Source organism: Pteropus alecto, unplaced genomic scaffold (genome assembly GCF_000325575.1).
Source record: "Pteropus alecto unplaced genomic scaffold, ASM32557v1 scaffold25, whole genome shotgun sequence".
NCBI classification, from domain to species: domain Eukaryota; kingdom Metazoa; phylum Chordata; class Mammalia; order Chiroptera; family Pteropodidae; genus Pteropus; species Pteropus alecto.
In genome coordinates, this window is record NW_006441955.1 from 272,945 (window position 1) to 295,031 (window position 22,087).

General features: G+C 34.0%; 1 protein-coding gene across 2 annotated transcripts; it reads right to left on the minus strand.

The window, feature by feature from the left end:
* Positions 1-98: 98 nt before the first annotated feature.
* IPP (intracisternal A particle-promoted polypeptide) lies at positions 99-21,473 on the minus strand. Of its 2 annotated transcripts, XM_006919143.3 has the most exons (10): positions 21,325-21,473; positions 20,648-20,728; positions 18,443-18,785; positions 14,522-14,953; positions 12,028-12,183; positions 10,528-10,695; positions 8,560-8,697; positions 7,890-8,012; positions 6,178-6,398; positions 99-2,086 (listed from the first exon to the last, which is right to left on the minus strand). In XM_006919143.3, the coding sequence occupies exons 3-10, from the start codon at positions 18,732-18,734 to the stop codon at positions 1,862-1,864; spliced, it is 1,755 nt and encodes a 584-aa protein (XP_006919205.1). In that variant the 5' UTR covers positions 18,735-18,785; positions 20,648-20,728; positions 21,325-21,473; the 3' UTR covers positions 99-1,861. The 2 variants fall into 2 exon arrangements, with proteins under 2 accessions (XP_006919205.1, XP_015450673.1); XM_015595187.2 differs by lacking the exon at positions 20,648-20,728 and having other exon boundaries at positions 21,325-21,472.
* Between the last annotated feature and the right edge of the window lie 614 nt (positions 21,474-22,087).

The following is a 22,087-nucleotide window of genomic DNA, read 5'->3' on the forward strand; positions in this document are numbered from 1 at the left end:
CCTTTATGAATGTAGAGAATAGTTTACTAGAGCCTAATAAGGGAAAGAAAGCTCATACTCCTCAGAAGATCTTTCTCAGAAGGAAAAGCAAAATCCCAGAAAAGCAAAAATGAAAATACTTTATTAGTATATTCTTTGTAAAACAATGTCATTACCTTAGAAGTAACAAGCATATTTACAATGACCTATTTTCAGGGATCATCTGGACCTATTAAGCCCAAACATTGATTGTTTTGACATTACATTTCTGCCACAGCATTACAAAATGCCTCCCTTAACAGTGCCACTTTAGGTTGCCAGGCAATAATGAGAATTAAATAATAGGAGCATTTTGTAAATTTCTTTTGAACCAGAATGCAGATTCTTTATAACTGGAAATATTTAGGCACATGAGCTCAAATAGTCTACAAATTACTTTGACACTTCATTCGTTGACATTTTATAGATTCCAACCAGGTATCTGTGACCCTTCAGACTTTCAGAGCTTTCTGTTTGTACTACATAAGCTTTTCTTAATATAAACATATGATTAAGTTATGAAGAAAAGTATCCTTGTGGGCCAATCCAAATATTTTGGATAGGAATGCTACCTGAGGTTTACCAAAAGTTTTCTATCTAAATAAGCTACTGATACCTATAACAATATACTGAAGGACTTTAGTAAAGAAGAGGGGAAATCAGGAATATAGAAATCAAATCCTGGAATCAGCTAGGTAAACCTAAATGTATGCAAGACCTTGAATTTAAATGGCTTCAACTGACTAGCAGAAATAACTTAAAAGTCATGATCATGTATATGAAGAATCTTCCTTTCAGAACAATTCTTTAGAATACTTCTTGAGGAAAATAAGAGGTTTTGAGAAGCAGTTTTGGATGAGAAGAAGCCTTTCCATCTTATGAATCAGCATCTATAAGAAGTTTCACAAGTATCTATAATTCCACCTTCAAGGCAGGCATTAGCCTCATAGTAAGCTCATATTAAGGCTTGCCCAAGTACAAGTAAGCTTCACAAAAAAAAAAAAAAAAGCTCGATAATCTAATAAAATTCCCTCTTCCCAAAGCCAGATATTTTTGGTGACTATTTAGAAAATAGGGAAGAAGTTTACTAGGTGCATACCACTTGCTAGGCTCTATCTCCCATTACGACATCCTATTATATCCTATAAAGCACTGTCACTAAGAACCTATTAATTACTCACTTGTATTCTCAGCATCAAGACAAAAAAACCTAAGTGAGCAAAAGCTTTTTTTATGCTGTTATGAACAGGTTCAAACTTACCTCTCTATATTAATAGCTAGATATTTCCTACATGTCCCTCCCAGTATGTCTGCTGCCATTAAAAAGTTTGGGGCTAGTGAAAACTCCTAGCATTAAATAAAAGTAGGAAGTTGTTTCATTGGCTTTTCTCTGTTGGTTAAACTATGGCCATGGAAAATTCTGCTCTGGATTGAATCATGAATGTACAGACATCTTTAAACTGTCTCACTGGTATTCTTACATCACATAAGGGTCAAGTTACAGCTTGAATTGAACTGGAGAAGCCGTTATTTGCCAAGAAGCTTCTAGCAAATCATTTTTACAAATAGGATTCTTCTCCTAATTGGACAGTTCTAGAGCATAAATAGCATTTCTATTGATAAGCTTGACATTATCTTTGTGAGCTCTTTATTAATTTGCGATATATTCCATATGCCTTTTTATTTAGATTCTTAGAAAAATCAGTCTGCAGACACCTATCTACCAAATACACAGAAAACTTAAAGGAATCAGAGGATCCTATCACCAAATACATGTGTGATTTGCAAAAGGTCAGATCTGATATTTTCAAAGTCTTTCTTGTGCTCTCTTGTGGTTTATATTTCAAAGTACAGCAATACCTCCTTCACAACGACTGGTGATCATGTTACCAATTTCTGTCCATGTATCTGAATGAGGGTTATAAACTTCAACTGAGTCCAAGGTACCTGGGGCCAAGAAATCATGGCTGGAAGATCGCCCTCCAGAAACATACAAAAGCCCATTGACTGCCACAACACACATGCCTGCTCTAGGCACTTTCATTGAGGCAACTTCAACCCACTTTTCCTGGTTAAGAGAAAAAAAAGATTAGCAGTGTCACAAAATGATGAGAGAAAACTGTTGAGAAGTCAGATACTCTAGCTCTTTTTACACGTTTAAATTTCAAATCACAATCTAGTCACATTAGTATATAGAACATTTTTAAATAAACTTTTGAGTAGATGTAGACAAAGTAGTGAATTTAGAGGGAAATAATTGAAAAACATGACTGTAATTATAATTATGATCAGGAGATAATCTAGAAATTGTATATAGGCAGGCAATCTGAGAAACTAGTAGGTAATGCATATATATATATATATACACACACAACACAAACCTACAAAGCTCAAAGAAGAAAACATACAGTATGCAGAAGGGCTTTTAATAGTCTTTGAACACAGTTTAAAATCAATTTCCTTATAACTGATCAAACACTGGCCCTAATTGCTTTGGATGAAAGGGCTTTCACTTTAGATAAAACACAAGTTTTTCTTCATACCAGCAATAACCCTATAGAATATTCTAATTCCAATAGCCACACAAATATAAAATATCAATATATGTAATATAATCTTAAGACAAATTTAAGGCATGTAATCTTAAGACAAATTTAAGGTGACTGCTATAGCTTCCTTTTTAATAAGAAAACTCAATTATTTTAAAAATGTTATGTGTCTTCAAAATAACACATATAGTTGGGTAAATCTGATAACATCCCAAAAGAAACTGAGTGTGTATATGTGTGTTTTGTGTGCATGTGCATGTATTTCACAATGTGATTTTAAAGTTTATTTGGAAGAGCAATCAAGTGAGAAAAGATGTTCAAAAAAGGAAAAAAAATCTTTGAGATGCTAATAGCTTTATAAATCTCCAGAACAGTATAGCAAAAAAACACTTGCCAAATGTATTTGACCATGGAATCCTTTTTTTAAGGACCACCTAGGGGAGTTAGTGATCTGTAAAACATATTTTCAGAAAGGTAGTATACATCAGGGGTTGGAAACTATAGCCCATTTTTTATAAGCCTATAAACTAAGAATGATCTTCTAAATTCAAAAGTTATTTTTAAAAAAAGAATATGCCAAAAAAAAAAAAAAGAATATGCTAAAAAAGAGATGTGTCCTTTTAACGAAAAGTTTGCTAACTCCTGGTATACAGTGTTCCCTAAAGGAATTTCAATAAGCTGCTACAGCCAAAATGTCCTACTCCAAGGAAAATGTCTATATTCAGAAAATAAGAAAGCTAATAAAGGTCCTGGGAAATAATCACAAGAGAAAAGAGCAAATAGCCATGTTAAAAAATAAAATGAACCTAGAAATAACACATATATATGATAAACAAAATTTATAAAATTACGAAAAGTGAACAATGATTATTTATCAATGCTAGAAAGTGAACTTTTTAAAGATGAGCTTCACATCCTAGTAACGAGAATAGCACCAGTACATTATAGAGTCAATGTATGTTTGCTGATCTGAACTTAAATGAAATTCTGAAATACTAGAATCAGTGACAATGCTTTGAAATTGAAAATAATAAATTTGAAGGCTACTTGATTATCTGAAATTACAGAACATCACAAAGTTAGCATAGCTGAAAAAACATTCATATTTTAAAAGACACATATATTCACAAAAATATCTACAGAGAAATTAGGATGTTGAGGTTATGTTTATCATTAAGGGAGAACTAACCTTTGCCTCCCCAAAAAATGGCTCTTGACAAGAATAAGGGAACCATGGGGCTCATCCTCTAATGCTAAACTTTCCTTTCAATCAGTGTATTAGAACTACAGTTTTCTTTTTATCCTGAGTAGCCCCAAAATAAACTCCGTAAAACCAGAAACATGTTTTACATTATCTTTAGGATTTGGATCTATAATGTGGGACTTTAGTAGGTACTAAATAACAATAACATTTCAAATTTATGCATGAAAAACAAGATAACGCATTACTAATAGACACTTTGGGACAAAAATCTATTCATTTCCAGTCATACAGAAAAATTAGGAAGAGAAAGTGCCCTCAAAAAGTTCTTTTTCTATATTAACAAATAAAGTCATATAGAAGGTGAAAGGAATTTGAAATATCACTAAAGTTAAAAACTTGTCAGAAATGAGATACAAGTTCACACTTACTATGACATCTATAATCAAAATAATCAAAAAGATAAATAACAAGCATCGGATGTGGAGAAATTAGAACCTTTATACAGTGTTGTTGGTTATATAAAATGGTGTAGCTGCTTTGGAAAATAATCTAGCAGTCTCGAATAAGGTTAAACATAGAATTACCATATGATCCATCAATTCTACACCTAGGTAGGTATATAGATAGCCAAGAAAAAGAAAATCATATATACACACAAAAATGTCCACACACCTGTTCATAGCGCATGGTTTATAATTGCCAAAAAGTTAAAATAACTCAAATGTTTGGTGTGTGAATTATATCTCAATAAAGCTATTAACAAAAATCTTTCTACTTAATGAAGGGAAATAAAAAAAAACCAACCTTTATTTTTGATGATTTTAATAAACCATAAGCAGTTTAAGAACCACAAAATTCAAATATAACACTAATCCACATTTATGAAAATATGTTTCCTGAAATACTTTATTCCTCAGATGTTTCACAAACATCCACAAACAAATTTAATTGTGTGGTCAATTAAATTTGAGAGGCTTAGCATAAAGATTCACAAAGTATATTATTGTATTACATTGTGCAAAGAAGTCCTGTGGTAAAGAAGTTTAACTTTGTTTAACCCAACTTTCCCTAAATATAATGGGCCAGGGAAACTCATGTTACCTAATTCCCATTAAGAACACAAAATATTAGTATTCCATGTAAATTTACTTGGGAAAAAATGGTCTAACCGGCAAGTCCATGGCATAATACACCTTGTACTTCATTATCCCAGGACCTAACAAATTGTAATGCAATTGTTTGTTTCTTTCTCTATATTCCCCAATAGAATTTAGGCTCCTTGAGAGCTGGGCCTTGTATGTTTAGTTTGCTTTTAGTTCCCCAGGCATAATGCCTAATCCATACTTACATACTAAAAAGTCTATAAGTATTTCTGAATGAATAAATAGACTAATGAACAAATGCATGACAGAACAGTGACTCAATGAAGATATAATCTACCTTTCTTGATCTTTTTCTTCTCTTCTTTTCCTACCATAACTGAATCAACCCAGTAACTGAGGGACTGAGAGAACATTGTGGAGTCATATGTGCAGTGACAGGATAGGTAATGTGCAGAGGTGGCAGGTAGAGAAGACAGCTGGTATGACAGGGAGATTTGTTTCATTTAACAAGTAAATAGAATGCACAAATAAATAAATATTAAGAATAATGGGAGCCAAGTTTTTAACAGACAGAGAAGGTACTTACAAACATGCAAAGAGAGAAGGCATGAAAGAATCTGAAATTTTCTGGAAAGGCTCAGGAAGACATGAACAATAATCAACTTGACCTAACTGATATTTATATAACACTACACTCAACAACAGCATTATTAAAATTCTTTTCAGGTGTACATGAACTATCTACCAAGATAGAAATCAAAGTATGCTCTTTGATCACAATGGATTTAAATTAGAAATAAATAATACAAAAATATCTGGAAAATCCCCAAATATTTGGAAATTACATAACATACTTTTAACAACCTACTGGTCAAAGAAGAAATTACCAGGGAAAAATTAAAAGATATTTTGAGATAAATGCTAATTAAAACAAAACATATCAAAATGTACAGGAAGGATATAGTTAAAGAAGTTCTTGAAAACAATTTATAACTTTAAGGGTTTACATTATAGAAAAAGGTCTAAAATCAATCATTTAAGCTTCCACTTTAAGAATCTAGAAAAAGAAGAGCAAATTAAACCCAAAACAAATAGAAGGGAAAAAAATAGGAACAGAAATGAATGAAATAGAAGATGAGTAATCAGTAGAAAAAAATCAATGACATCAAAAGTTAGTTCTTTGAAAAGAGAAAAAAAACCTACAAACGATCAATATCATGAATGAAAGAACACATATCACTACAGATCTTACAGACATTAAAAGGATAACAGGACACTAAACATTTGAAATCATCCAACCTACCTCTTCAAAAGAATATTTTTCTACAGTATGAAGAGCATCTTGTGTCTCATTCCACCCTCCAATAGAATATATGCAGTCATTGAGGGCAGCCACCCCAAGATATGCTCTCCTGGTTCCCATTGGAGGTAGTGGAGACCAACGCTTGGAAAGTGGATCATAAACTTCAAAAGAACGAAGCTCTATTCCTTCATTGCTGATGCCCCCAATTACATAAATTAAACCTGAAAATGGAATATTTTTGCTTAGATGCAATAGAAAATTGGATGTAAATAATTATATCAAAGGTAATAGTTGTGATTTCAGTTTGCCATGCTGGTGCTCTATTTAATGTTGGGCTTATATTCTTTGAGAGAAATTGACTTCTGTCTAGTTTATCGCAGCTCACATTTAAGCATATTACAAAGAATTAGGGGTATAACTTAAAGTGGCATTGACTTTTCAAATAACTTAATGATGTTATAACAAAACAATTTTTCAGATAAAGATTTCCCATCTTATTGTCTGCCTGATGATCTTAAGTTCCAGATCCACTGTTACCATGTCTAGGTAAAAAAGGGAGAGAGATTTTTTTTCCCCTCTAAAAAATGTCATGGCCCTGTTTGGTGACAGCCTTTGTTCAGATGGGCATAAAAAAGAGAATTACATTTAAATTAGAAGAGTTATATGGCTAGATTAAAGTATCAGGATCACTCACTAGAGTACATACAGTAGGATGTAATTCAGAGAGTTCTGTTTTAAATTTGATTGAAACTAATGGTTCTGACAATCTACAATTATTTTTGAGTCTCTAGCGTTGTTTCCCATGTTCTAAAGTGAGTAGTTATAAATTATGAAGAATGGAATTTTAAGAAATATGAATTAAATGTTAGTAAACTTGGGGTCTAGCTCCAGCTTTGCCAGTAACCAGCTATGAAAAAAGATATCTCACAACCTTCCAAATCTTCAGCTTCCTCATTTATAAATAAAGGGGTTGTAACAGATAATCTCCAAAATGCCTCTCTAGCTCTATGATTTTAGATGTGAATAATAAAAAACTAGAGAACTTTATAATAGTAAACAATAGAATATGTCTATATCATGTAATTTGAACATTTAAATGCTAGTGGAAATCTGAGAAGGTACAAAGCAGAACCTGAGCTGAGAACAAAGCAGGATGAGTTGTCATACAACAATGAGCAGACTGCTTCCTACTCTGCAGGTACATATAAATCTGCTCTCCAGTTCTGGACAGAGAATCAGGTTTTATTTGACAGTGCTTACTACCTCCCTCTCCTGTAGTACACAATTAAAATAGTGTCTGTAAACCATTTAAATATGCAGTACATTTTTCAAATCTATCATAGCATTACATTCTGTGTGGACTGTAAAAAAAACACTGAAGCCAAGAAAAGACTGAAGATTGTTTTTGATATTCAATCCCTACCTAGAAATACTTACTAAGGCCTGCTTATTTTCCTAGTCAGGTATTTTTGCTTATCTGGAATTTTTAATTCTAGCTTTATTTTGGAAAAAAAAATTGATTATTTTGGCAATACAGAAATAAAGAAATAAGAGGTTAAAAAACATAAGAAGTTAGAAGCAGAACTTCCATACTGTTAGTGTTTAATCATTCAATATTAACAGACATAAAATATACTTTTGTGAAAATGAAGCCTCAAGCTCAGTTTTTTAAGAAGTATATTTTCAGAAAAAATATTTTATAAAGTAATTACCTTGCATTTCACAACACCCAAAGTAGTAGCGTGACACAGCCATGTTGCCAACTACTTCCCATTTATTTTCATCAGGATCAAATCGTTCAATGGTGTTCCCTATCTCAGCTCCAATCCACCCACCTGTAACCAAATAAAAAATTTATGTTTGGGATAAAGGAATCTTATTTATGACAAACACTTTACAAAATATCTAATCCGACAACTTCATATTATGGATGATTACCACATGGAACAGAGAGATTATTTGTTCAAGATCACATGAAAAGTTAGAATTTGTTATCAGAACTCAGATCTTTTAACTCTGCCTGGTTTCACTAGAGATTTAAAACAAAACAAAAACAAAAACTTCAGCATACTGCATAGGAAATATGGTATTTTTCAAAACTACCTTTGAAACAACTTCTGCATATTCAGAATGGCTATCTTTTTCCCCCCTCCCCAGAATGGTTATCTTAATCTTAGCTAAAGTGCTTCATTGGACATTCATCTATATTTCATCTCCATCTCATTCTAAGCACTTCACACTTTCAAGTAATAATATTTTGATAAGAATACATAAAGCTAAAAGGGTACAAGTTTCCTATGGGAGGAGAAGAAATTTCTGAAGTAATCAGGAACTAAGAATTTAAATAATACTAGATATCCTTAAATTGAACAGCATCATTACCCAAAGCATAGATAGCTCCATAACACACACATACTCCCAAGCCACAGCGGGGGTGATTCATTGAAGCTACAGTTGTCCACTGTTTAGTAACTGGATCATAGCATTCAGTACAATCAAAAATCATGGAATCCTTTTCACCTGAGTTAAATAAAAGAGACACATGAGAAGGTTTGGTAATGCTAATAGCCTAGAACCATGATACAATATTAAGTAGCATTCCACAGTGTCGGAAATTCAACTATTATGTCTGACTTTATACTATTCATTAAAATTTATATGTCCAGCAAGTATTATTTTGAATCTGTAGCACTGTCATTTATTAAAGCCCATTTAATGAAGCAATGATACAATTTTCCTATTATCTATTTCTAATTCTACCATCCAAACAATCCATGTACTTTTTGAGGATATGATTTGCATTTTAAAACTTATATAATTTAAGTTTTTAATGCAATCCTTATCTAGCAAAAAACAAAATAAAAATAATTTAAAGATATCACTTAAAACAGAATTTTAAAATATACTATACCTAGGAATAAATCTAAACAAAGATTGTATAAGACCTCCATTGTTAAAATTTACAAACTTTATCTAGGTAAAATTTTAAATTAAGGAATAGCTAAATGAATGAAGAGATGTATCACATTCATGAATTAGAAGAGTCAACTGATTTAGATATAATATCCCAATTTTTAAAAACTCTTTTTTTGTGTTAAAATGTACATAACATAAAATTTATTACCTTAACCATTTTTTTTTAGGTGAGGCAACCCTTGGTTGACCTCACAGATTACAAGGACCTTGTCAGTTTACAATCTCTTATTTTTTAAGCTTACAGCACCTGGTCTTCCTAGGTGGTCTCCTATCCAAGTACTAACCAGGCCCGACCTTTCTTAACTTCTGAGATCAGATGGGATCGGGCTTGTTCAGGCCCGATCGGGCTTGTTCATGGCCATAGATTATCTTAACTGTTTTTAAGTGTACAGTTCAGTGATGTTAAAAACATTCGCACTGTTGTGAAGCCATCACAATCATCTATCTCCATAATTCTTCTCATATTGTCAAACTGAAACTCTATATTAAACAGTAATTTCCCATTCTCCCCTCCACCAGCCTCTGGCAATCATTATACTTTCTGTCTTTATGACTGTGACTACTCTAAGTACTTCATATAACAGGAACCATACAGTATTTTTAAAAACAAATTTGACAAACTGATTCTAAAATTTATAGGAAATACAAAGGGCTTAGAATAGCCAAGCACTCCCAGAACAGAAGGAGAAACTACCCTATCAAATAAGCTTATCAGACTTAAAATTAAAGCTATAGTAATTAAGAAAGGATAGACAAAGAGACCAGTGGAACAGAAAAGAATCTAGAAACAGATTCATGCATGTATGATTACTTGACATATGACAGAGTTTGACTGCAGAGCAGTGGGGAAACAATTCTTTTATGCTGGGAAATATTGGTATTATAAGTAAGCATTTATTTCTCTTTAGATACTTCTCTGATAATTATTTTCCTCCAACATTTAAACCTCCTTTAATTTTATTCATTAATTATTTTATAATTCATAATTGTTTTAAAAAAGATTTCAATCATGAAATATATCCCAATGTCTAAATGACTTTTTTATATATCCTACTCTCCAGATAACTTCATTAAGTAAAAATGATTCGCAATGCAGCTTTCAAAATTTTTTAAATTATATCATAAATGTTGACCTAAATTCTGGTGCCACATTTTACAAACAACTTTTCGTTAAAACCAAACCTAAGTATTCTGCCTTATGATTCAACATCTTGTGTGTCCTTTTTCTTTCTTTCATTTATTCATTCAATAAATATATACTGAGCACAATTATATCTACATATATTCCATAGTACCTAGCAATATATAAGGCATATAAGGCAGCCAACTTATAGCTAAAGACTAACAAGGGAAATAAGTTGTTTTCATTATTACCTCCAATAGCATAGACCATCCCTCCTAGAACTGCTACTCCTAGCCCGCATCGAGCCTGATGAAGTGAAGACACAGTGGTCCAGTACTGGCTAAAGGTGTCAAAGCGTTCTACACAGCTGAGGGCTCTGCTATCACTCCAACGACCTCCCTGTAACCGAGTATATCCACCTGAACAAAGGAAGAAAAGGAGGAACACAACAAATTCCCTATTGCTAAACATGGGATGGTAGTAAGGAGAAAATCTGGCTCTCTACATCTAGACATTCAGTATAACTATTTCATAGCAAGGAATAAATGCTTTAGAGCCTGCCATATATGTGTATTTTTTTTTAAATGTGACAAGTCCTGAAAGATTATGGCTTAAATGCAATGAGTTAACCATAGTGTTCTACTACCTGGTCTTGGTTATAATAGAATATTGGATAAAACATAAATCAAGGAGCTGGTTGTTAGGAAGTTTCATTATGACTTCTATTAGTGTCTGTTGCAATTAAAAATAGTGAGTTGAAATTCTAGTTTGCACATCCCATCATTAAAAAAAGTTTAGCATGTACTCAAAAATTACATAATAGATCATAGCATATATAAAATTATGTATATAATTATATAAATATTATAAATTACATAGCAAGTATTTTTATTTATTTTATATTTATTTATTCTTTTACTTATAATATTTTAATTTTTAAAAAAATTTATTTATTTTAAGAGTGACATTGACTAACGAAATCCAATAAGTTTTAGCTGTACACTTTAATAGCAAGGCATATATATATATATTTACACTGTGTGTTCACCTCCCATAATTAGATTTCTTTCTGTCACCACATATTTGACCCCCTTTACCTCATTTACCTCCCCTCTCCCCCCACCCTCTGGTAACCACTAGTCTATAGTCCATGTCCATGAGTCTATTTTTTTTATTTTTTAAAAATTTTCAATTACAGTTGATAGTCAATATTATTTTATAAAAAGTATTTATATATAAATTATGTTATGTATATAAACCTGGGCAATCTGTCATATATATCAAACACTGATATGGTTTAATGCTTTTAAAAATAAAAATGAAAAGAAGTTTTAATATGTTGATCTGATACAGCCATAGATTACTGCGCACATCCCCACTTTGGGGACCACTGGTTCCTAATATCTATAATGACCACCTAAGAAACTGTAAATAATTAAAATTTTTGAGGTTGACTTTATTTTTCATTATAATTCAAATTTTCAACTTTTAAAGCCGTATTTCTTTAGTCAGCTATTGATAATAATTGGGTAATCTAAGAACTCAAAGACTTAGATCACAGAATAGATGTCAAGTGAGTAGCAATGTGTCTACTGTATTATATAAACACAATTTATAAATCTGTAGCCTGTATGTGAAATTAAATGTCTATTTGATGCACCTGAATATTCTGACATGTATAATAATAAAATATTAAAAGGTTTGATTCTGAAAATAAAGATAATTTCTATTACTTTTTAAAAGGTTCTCACCTACTGCATACAGGTACTTTCTTGCTTTCTTCCGAGGTCGGACCTTAGATGTTTGCAGAAAACTACAAAACTTGTTCTCTTTGGGAGATTTGCACACCTCACAGTACTCTTTCAAAAGTGTTTGCAATGCAACACGAAGATTAAAATCAGATACTCCTAAAGCAATGTTTAAAAAGATTACATTTTAATCAACTTTTAAATAACATTGAAAAGACATGTTTCCACAAAGTAAAAGCCCATTTAACAATCACAAAGTAAAAACTTATCATCAAACAATGGTGTTTGTTTCCTACAATATCCAATATTATTTTTCTCATTGCTGATAAAGATATATTTTCCTTCAATCGAGGGTATATTTCCTAAAAAGATTCTGAGCATGATTGGGTAGGTTATTCCTGCTCAAGGCTGCTTAGCTGAGGAGGTGAATTGGGAATGAAAGTCAACATGTGTCCTACCTGGCAAACTCTAAGACCTGGATCCCCTAAGAAAAGCACTATTTTCTAATTTGCACAAAAGTACCATATATGCTAGCACGGGACTGTCTCCAGGCCTTGTACCCACATCCCAAAGGCAATATTGAGGAAAGCAGGTCAACTAACAAAATCACGAAAATTCTCATTACTTTCCTATATAAATTGTCCATCTTTTCTTTAATAAGATCAAAAAGAAGAAACATTCAAAATTGAAAAATATTAAGGTTCCCTTTAAAAAAATCTTCCATTAGTTCTCTCTTGACTCTTTGCAGGTTTAGTTCAGTGAAATACCTTTAGGTGATAACTATCTGGCATGCTTAATAAGCAGTGCAAGACTGGAATACTATAATACTAAAAGCTGTAGGAAAATATGCCCTGATTCCAGGAAACCTTCCCTTGTTCCTAGCAGAGGAACTTTCCTTTAGTATTCTGTTTCTGTGGCACTTGGGAAAAACCAATTCAACCATTAAAGCTTTTGTCCCACTCCTAAATTCTCACGATTCATACAAAAATATGTCTGGATAATTTCTCTTCTTGTTCTAGCATTTAAATACAGTCAGTCTTCATTATTTGTGGATCCCTTACTTGTGAGCACATCTACTCACCAAAATGTATTTGTAACCCAAATGAATACTTATGGTGCTTTCCAGTCATTCATGAACATGCCACAGAGTGGCAAAAAATCTGCATCATCCTGACAAGCATGTTCTCCAGCAAGACCAAACAAGGTGATGCTCTGCCTTCCTATTTCAGCTCTCATACTGTAAACAAGTGTCCTTTTCACAGTCTAGTTAGTGCCATGTTTTTCACTTTTTTTTTGGTGATTTCACTGTTTAAAATGACCTCCAAGTACACTGCCGAAGTGCTGTATACTATGTCAAGTATAGTATGTAGGTGCTCTATACTAAGTGAAGTATACTATGAGGTGTTCATAAGTGCACGAAGGCACTTATGATGTGATGTTAGGCTTCATTCAGGCATGAGTTATTATACTATTGGCCATGAGGTCAATGTTAATGAATCGATGTTAATGAATATATTAAATAAGGTGTTTTGACAGAAACACACAAAAAAACAAGGTTTGCATTGATCAAATTAGAAAAATGTCTTGACCAAAGGGTTCTAAGAACTTACCCCATGTTTCTCTTATGAACAATGGCTTAGTATTTGCCAATTTGGTGTTCATGGTAACTTTATAGACCATAACTACTGTGAACATCAAGAATTGACTATATATGCATTTAAACTCAGAAAAACCTACAAAATTCTGTTAACACTATTAAATTACAGTGGAGAAAAACCAAACAGCCTCATTAAATACAATTCCTTCACAGAATTATACCTTTAATGCTAACAGTATATTTAATTCATAAGAAGATCATTTCTAAGTCAGCCGTATCCTAAAGTTTCAGTGTATGACAAGAAAACAAGCTTCAAATCTTGAAACTAGGTCTAAAGTAGTTTTTAAAAATAAATTTAAATATTATTATTTTCTAATAAAAAGATATAAACTATTTTATACTATGGTGAAAAGTATTTTCAAAGTTTAGAATTTAAAGATGATTCAAAGGCTACTTAGGAGCTATGATATTACATCAATAGAAAATTTATAATGAGAGCACTTGCAGGATTTACTGAGTTTTGGTTTTGTTTTTAGCATATGCATTTTCCTCAAATGTTAGGTTTTGCTGACTTTTTCAGAGTGATAAGAAATTTTACACTGAAATAATTAGTACTGCCAGAAACAGCAGTATTTTAGTTCTGTCACTAATTTTATCTAAAACTTTCATCTGTTAGTATTTAATCTCAAAAAAGGTACATAAGGATTTGATTAAAATTAAAGGGTAGAAGTACTGAACTACTACTGTCTACTCACAAAACATAAAAAGTCTGTATCTTGCATATAGTCATTGTTCAATAAATGTCTGCTATTGAATTGAAAAATAAAAACACTATCACATTTTAAACAGAAAAAAAGCCACTGGATAATTGACTAATTTGATATGCAACAAAAAAATTACCTTCTATATACTTTAAAAGCCTCTGAGGAGGTAATAAAGGGAATCGAATTGGGTCTAGTACTTCCACCACATGTTTTCTTCTTTTTCCCAGATCTTTGAGAATCCATTGCATTGCAGCTAAGAAGACTTGGTATTCATCCTCAATGCTAAGCTCTTCACTTCGTAAAATTTTGATCAGCTGATCTCTTGTAAGGGCCAGGAACTCTTCCCCACTCTGAACTTCCAAGAAATGGACATGAATGTAGTTTTCTGTGAATTCCAAAAGATCATGACAGGCAATTTGCTCAGAGAACTGAAAGATCCCAATGCAGTTCAGTGGATCAATTTGTCCTTTCAGAAATTCACAGCAAAGATTAACAACTTCAGTCAACTGTAGCATGTCTGCTGCAACAATCAACTCCTGAACATTATTCACAGCTATGTTCACTATACCTAAGGAAATAGGGCGACAGAATAACCAGAAAATTAAAAACAAACATTGACTTATTCTCAAAAAGCATTATACTTGATTCCACCGATAGCTAAGTAAAAAGGCAACAAACAATTTGTACAAAGAGCACAAAACTTTAATGATGATACCTAACATTTATGGAACACTTACAATGAACCATAGCAGTAATTGCTTTATACATTTGTTTAACCCTGACTACAACCCCATTAGTATGTTTTTCCCCCCTTATTTTTGTATTAAGAAAACAGAATCAGAAAGTTTAAGTAACTTGCCTCCAAGTTACATGGTTAAGTGAGTTGAGGGTAGGGACTGACATCAAAGTCCATACTTTTAACATAAGGCTATTTGCATCTAACAAACATTTACTTAGGCACTTGGGAGGGTGAGACAGAGTCCCTATCTTTAATTATGATAATCAAGTGCCACACAGATGTTAATTTTAATATTAGGTATAAACCAAGAGTCTATAATATATGAAGAGTCATTAAATACTTAACATTTAAGAAATTATATATACTATTCTCTTTCCAGAGGGCTTCGATTTCACATATTTATAGAATGACTTTGAGAGGACATCGAATAGTCAATTACATTTAGAAGGAAAAAAATTGTAATTCTTCTACCTAATAAGGATAAATTCTCCACTCAGTCTTACTTTCTCTTTATCATTTTAACAACATTCACTCCACTAAACTATTTGTCTAAAGTTTGTATTCCCAATTAGATTTATAAAGTCTGTTGGAGCAAGGCTTGTCCCTTCTGTATTCTCAATGCCTAGCCTAGACTAGGTGCTCAAAAGTTTTATCTTAAATGAATGATTGGCCAAAGATATTATGGTGAGAGGAAGAATATGGCTTGTTGAATGCAAACAGGGAGTTTTCTTAAAGTATAAGAAATAGAATCCACAATAGCAGTGGATTCAAAGAAAACTGAGATAAAACTGACTTGAATGAGAATTCACCACAAACTTGGAGAAGATAAGATCATGGGTGGTGATCTAAGGGCATTGAATGACTGACTGCTACCAGATAAAGCCAAGAATTACTTGATAGTAATAAAAAGAATTCCCTCTGGCTTAATAAGGCTTTATAGATTACAAAAAGTACTTTTACATTTATTAAAATTTATTTCATTTAACCTCACATAAATTATAAAGTGCTACTATCCCCACTGTACCACCAGGAAAATGAGGCTCTCACGAGTTCATTTCTATTTTGTAAAATACCTAATCTGCATTACTATAAAATTCTGTGAAGGCAGAGGTCATGCTTGTCTTGTTTACCTCAGATCCCTAGTACCTAGTTCAAAAATCATATTCATAAATATCTGTTGAAAGAATGAATAATTGACTAAAGTTAAATGAAATGCCTTGTATCACATAATTAGTGGCAGAGCTAGATCAAAAACCCAGGTCATCTGATTCAAAGTGAAGTGAATAAAAATCTGAGGTGTGAAATATGTTAAAATCTATTAGAATTGTGAATTGTTAACAGAATGTATAGCCAAGTCCAAAGGAGAGATCAACAGAGTAACAGGTTTTGCTGCCTCCACATCCCTCAAAGGAGAAATGCTATTACAATGAAAATCAAAGAACATGTTTTTTAAGAACTAATTGTATCAAAGACTACAAAATTCTCTCTCCAATAAATATCCAATATTCACTTTCAAATCCTTACTAACAGAACTTTGATTTTGCTTTGGGTGGCAATTTTGCTCTACAGAAAATTACATTTCTTAGCCTCCCTTGCAGATAGGGGCGAATTTTTGAGTTTGGCGAATCGGATATACACAGCAGTTACTGGGTAGGGCTACCAGAAAAGTTTAAAAAGTAGACTCTGCTAGCAGGCCCATCTTCCTTCCACTGGCTGGAGTTTGGTAATCATGATATTAAAACCTACAAACTATAGATCCTGAAGCAAAATGTTGGAAGAATAATGGGACGATAATGACATCATGAAGTCACCATACCAGCCCTGGAATGCCTACTATGGATTAATTTTGTGGAAAAACAAACTTTTAATATCTTTTACGAGGAGCCAAATGCTGTTCTTAACTGTTATACCAATTTTAGCCTTAAATATCAATATTCTACATGTTATTTTCCCCTGATACGCTCAGTAGCTTTTATGTCTCTGGGTTTTACCACTTTTTATTTCTTTAACGGAAGTGCCAAGCAATATGGTACTGATGTCATGAATATTCTGTCACTAAATATCTTTTCTTGTTACTGTCAGACAGCGGAGGCAGAATACACAACTTGTGGCATTTCTTGTTTTTATGTAGTTCAAACACTAATTCCATTGGATTAATCTGTGTAAATTTCTACTTTGCAAATAAGAGAAGCAGGGGTATTTATGAAGCAGTTTTCAGCTCACACAAGTCATTTAGAAAAGTGAGATCAAGAACCCCTCAATGTTAATTTGTGCATTAGCCAATAGGCAGAGCTGCATTGCTTTCAGTAGACATTTTTACATCCCAAAATTAAGTAAGCTATTGTCTGAAAATTTCCAAAAGAGAATATTATATAACACAAAGAAAAATCACCTTTTGTCATTTTCTAGGTTTAAATACCATTCATTAAATAAACACTTTTTCAGGCCACATAATTATCTCCCACCTAGTAGTCCTTTAAGGAGAGCATGGTGTGTTATCCAAACTAGACCAATCAAACATGGTTTTTGTTTTCAAACATTTTTTTCCTGATTATAAGACTAATATGTATTCACTACAGAAAAAAAAACTTTAAGGCAGAAAAATATAAAAATTAATATGAAAATCACACATTTTCCCATACATATACACTGTATTAACACTTTAGTATATTTCTTTGTTTTTTCATGTATATTTATGTTACATATAAGACATACCTCACATATAATTTTGTGTGTATTTTCTGTTATTAAAACTCTTCAAAAACATTTTAAAAATAAAAGTTCTGATTAAAATAACACATGTTGATTATAAACATTTTGATGGAAAAACAGGAAAAAAGGGAAAAATAAGACTTTTCCATCATCTAAAGGTAAACACCAACATTCTGGTCTTTGTGCACAAATACAAACAAATGATTTTTTTAAAACAAAATTGGGGTGATATTTATCCAGATTTTCTTCATTTAATATATTGTAAACATTCTTCCATGATAGTATATATTTAAATGAATTGAGATTTAAAAAATATTCCATTATATATACATGTACCATAATTATACGACCTGTTGAGACAATTATATTCAATTATATAGTATTATAAATAATGTTACAATAAACATTTGGTACAGAAATATTTGCCTGTATCACTAATTAATTCCTTAGGATTCCTAGAAAATAAACATGGGGTCAAAAGATATGAACTTTTCAGACTCATAATAACATACTGTCAAATTACTTTCCATGTAAGTTAGATTAATTTATGTCCCTATGAGAGATTGCATCATTCTTCACTCAAATCTACAGGCTCACTTAACATACCTGTGTAAATGAAATCTAGAAGTATTCGAAATATTCCAGCTTCAATTCCTAGAATCTGTACAACATCTTTTGAGGACTCTTTCATTCCTCCAGTGAACAAAGCTGCAAAGTAAGGACTACTAGCAGCCAAAACCAGCCGGTGAACTTTAAAACTTTCCTTTTCAACTTGCAGCTGCACATCACAGAAATGCTGTCCATTCCTCATTTTACTGATCTGGGCCAAGATGAGTTGGGCATGTTTATCTGATGAAAAAGGACTATCACCAGCCTTGGGACAACCCTCATTAGCCATGATAATGATAAATTAATTAAAAGGGCTGTTGCCCATTAATCTGGTCCCACCCTGAAAAACAAAATATAGAGACCAAACAACATATTTTTGTGTTTAACATGTCTTTTCATACACATATGAAACGTTCCTTATCTTCAAGGAGCTTCCGATCTACTTAAGTACATAAAACACACAGGAAGCAAATAAGGACTAAACTGGGTGGTACTGTTCGTAATAGGGTTTCAGAGAAGAGAATAAGTAATGAGGCCTAAAATAATTGGAGGACACTTCACAGCAGAAATGGGACCCGAAGTGGATATTGAAAGATAGAAAGAATTAAGGTATGAGGAGAGGGTATTAGCCCATCTTGGTGGAGTAAAGAAAAGAAGGCAAGGCACAAAGGCAGAAAGAAGTTTTTGTACAGTAAGGAAGAACACATTGCAGCCAGAATGAACTTTCAAAAAGCATCAAGGCATCTGTCTGTTTAAAATCTTTCAATTTGCACACCCCTTAGCACACAAAGCCCTTCAAATCTTACCTCTGTTCACCTATCCAGTCCTATCTCCCATATTCCTCTTTGAACTTAATACTCCGACAAAACCTAACAATTTGCAGTTTTCTTAAAGTGACTCTTTCATGGCACTCTTATCCACCCTTTCCTTCTGCATCATTGTTTTAATTCAAGACACTGTTCAAATATAATTTCCTTCAGGAACCTGTCCCTATTCCTTTCTTTTCTGGGTTTGGCGCTCACCTTAAGCTTACCTATTTTACAGCCTATATCACACTCTGTCTTGTCACTCTATCACTCTACTCCCTACACACACACACACACAAACACACCTTGAAAGACAGATCCTTAAGGGCGGGACTAACTTTCATAGCTATAGCACAAGAATCTAACATATATTACATTTTCAAATGTTTATAAAATAAATGAGTACAATAAGAAATAACAGTAATAGCTTGTTTTTAACTTTGATAGCTTTTCCATACATTAAGCCAACTGTAATTCTCACATATTATTTGAAATGAGAGACAAGGAAACAAGATCAAAGATTCCCAAAGATAAAGTGTTAGTATGAGAGTCTTGGTATTTGAATCCAGGTCTTCTTACTCTAAATGGGCTTTTCCCACTATATCATATGCATAGGAATTATTACACCAGGTTCTAGAGAGGGCTTTGACCCAAGCACAGAAATTTGGACCTGAGCTTTTACAGGTTCATCAAAAGTAAACGTGGCATAGTCATGTTTCAGCATTGTTATTTGAGCCTTCAGGGGGATGAGCTAAAGGTAGCAAAGTCCTAAAAACAGCCTTACAGTTTCAACAATGAGAATCAGAAGGATAAATCCAAGTTACTATTGAATAAAGAAACCATAAATTCAGTTATTTAAGAGATATGGAGATGATGCACAGGGGGAATCTAAGATGACTAAAATTTTGTAATTTAGTCATCAAGGAGAATTGGTAATAAGACTGACAGAAATGGTGTGGTCTGGTGTTAGAAAAACGTGATTAAGTTTATAGCATTCAGTCAAACTTAAACCGTAAAAATAACTAAGCTGATTATCATGATTAACTTGAGAAATTTGATTGAGAAGTTCCAAGGTGGCTGCTAAAACTTCACATTAGCATCTACAGAATGTTACATTTAACTGGCATGTAAAAGCAAACTGTATTTGTCTCTACACAGAAATTTGACCTGCAGATATCATTAAACATGACCTGGCTATCAAACTTTTTTTTATTTTATATTTCTTCCTGTTGGCAGATTTTGGACCCCAGTGGTTTAATTATAAGTTACCTCCTCTGTCCCTAACCTTAAGGTATAAAGCACAGCCACTGGGCTAAAATACTGCCTCCTACTACAAAAGAGTTCACTGAATATCCATCCACTCTAGGGGCAGAGAACAGAAATCCTAATTTGTTACCACGCTTCTTAATAACTGCTGATATCACACTGCCAGTGGTTTACTTCATTCCAAAAGGCGGCACATGGAGTGACGGTATTTCTAAAGGGAAAAAGCATAATTACGGGACATTGCACAGGGATGTAAAAGACGTGCCTCAAGAGACACAAACTTTAAAGACATTATTAGGAAACGGTGGAGACTTCAAAGGAAAGTAAAAAAAAAAACAACAAAAAACCCTGTTTGGTGGCCTTTAGCATTTGGAAACTGTTTGGTCAGAAAGAATCCCAGGACGAGAGCGTCTCAAAAAAAAACCCAAAAAACAAAAAACAACCCGATGCTCTTTGTGCTTGAATTGGGGCTGGACCTGGAGTTACCCCTATGCTGCTGCGACACTGACGGCGGATAAACATTAAGGCGCTACCAATTGGCGGGGAAGGAATCTCAGACAGGTTTGGGGTCAGCTGACTAGCCGGGGTCTGGGCCTTCGGATTCTCCAGTGGGGACGGGGAGCGGACCGGACCGGACGAAGCTCCGGAGAGGGCGAAAACAATTCGACTAGCAGCGCACGCCTGAGCGGCAGAAGGAACCTGGTTCCAGAGGCTCCTCTCCCCTCCTCAGGGGTCCTGAGAGCCGGTGGAAGCCGGAGGAAATTCCCAACCCGTCACAGACGCACCCCGGACGCAGGCCCTTCTTACCCGCCGCTTCCCCTTCCCGCCGGCGCCCGCTCAGGCTCTGCGCGGGTAGTCGCGACCCGCACCGGCGCGAAGAAGGCGCGGGAAACCTGGCGGGGTTGACAAGGCGGGAATGACCGAGCAGCGGGGTCAGCGGAGGGCTGGAGGCGAGGCCGGGCCTACCCAAGGGTGCCTCTGGGGCGGGCCGGTCTGCGCGTGCGCAGTGCTTTTCCGCTGTGGGGTAGCGGACGCTCTCAGAGCGACACTGCTGCCGCCCCCGGGTAATGCTTGTTTCCCTCCCGCGAACCGCCTGGCAGCAAGACCGAGCTTCTGGCTGTAGGCGATTGGCCCGCTCGCTTCCACTACCGTCGCTCTCTGCGTTCTTGCAGCGTCCCGGGCAGCCAGCGAACCTCAGTGTCAAGGAAAGACAGAGACGAACACCTGGTCAGGTGCTTCTAGTCTTTTTTTTCAATTTTTTTTTTTAAAAATTCAGATGTAATGGACATATAACATTGTATTAGTTTCAGGTGTACAACATGATAATTTCATATTTGTAGCCTTTCTCTATTCTTTACCATTCACTGAAATGTTTTCTGAGTCTCTGCCTGACTGGGTCGGGCACTGTGAATGGATGTCTACTTTGAGGAAAGGGAGAAAGCAAAAACGGGCAGTTCTTTTCACTGTAGAACCTCAATCCTGTCACGTTAGTGGCTTTGAAACTTTTTGACCCCAGCCCACAGTGAACAAAAACATTCTACATCAAAGCCAATAATACCATGTATGTGTG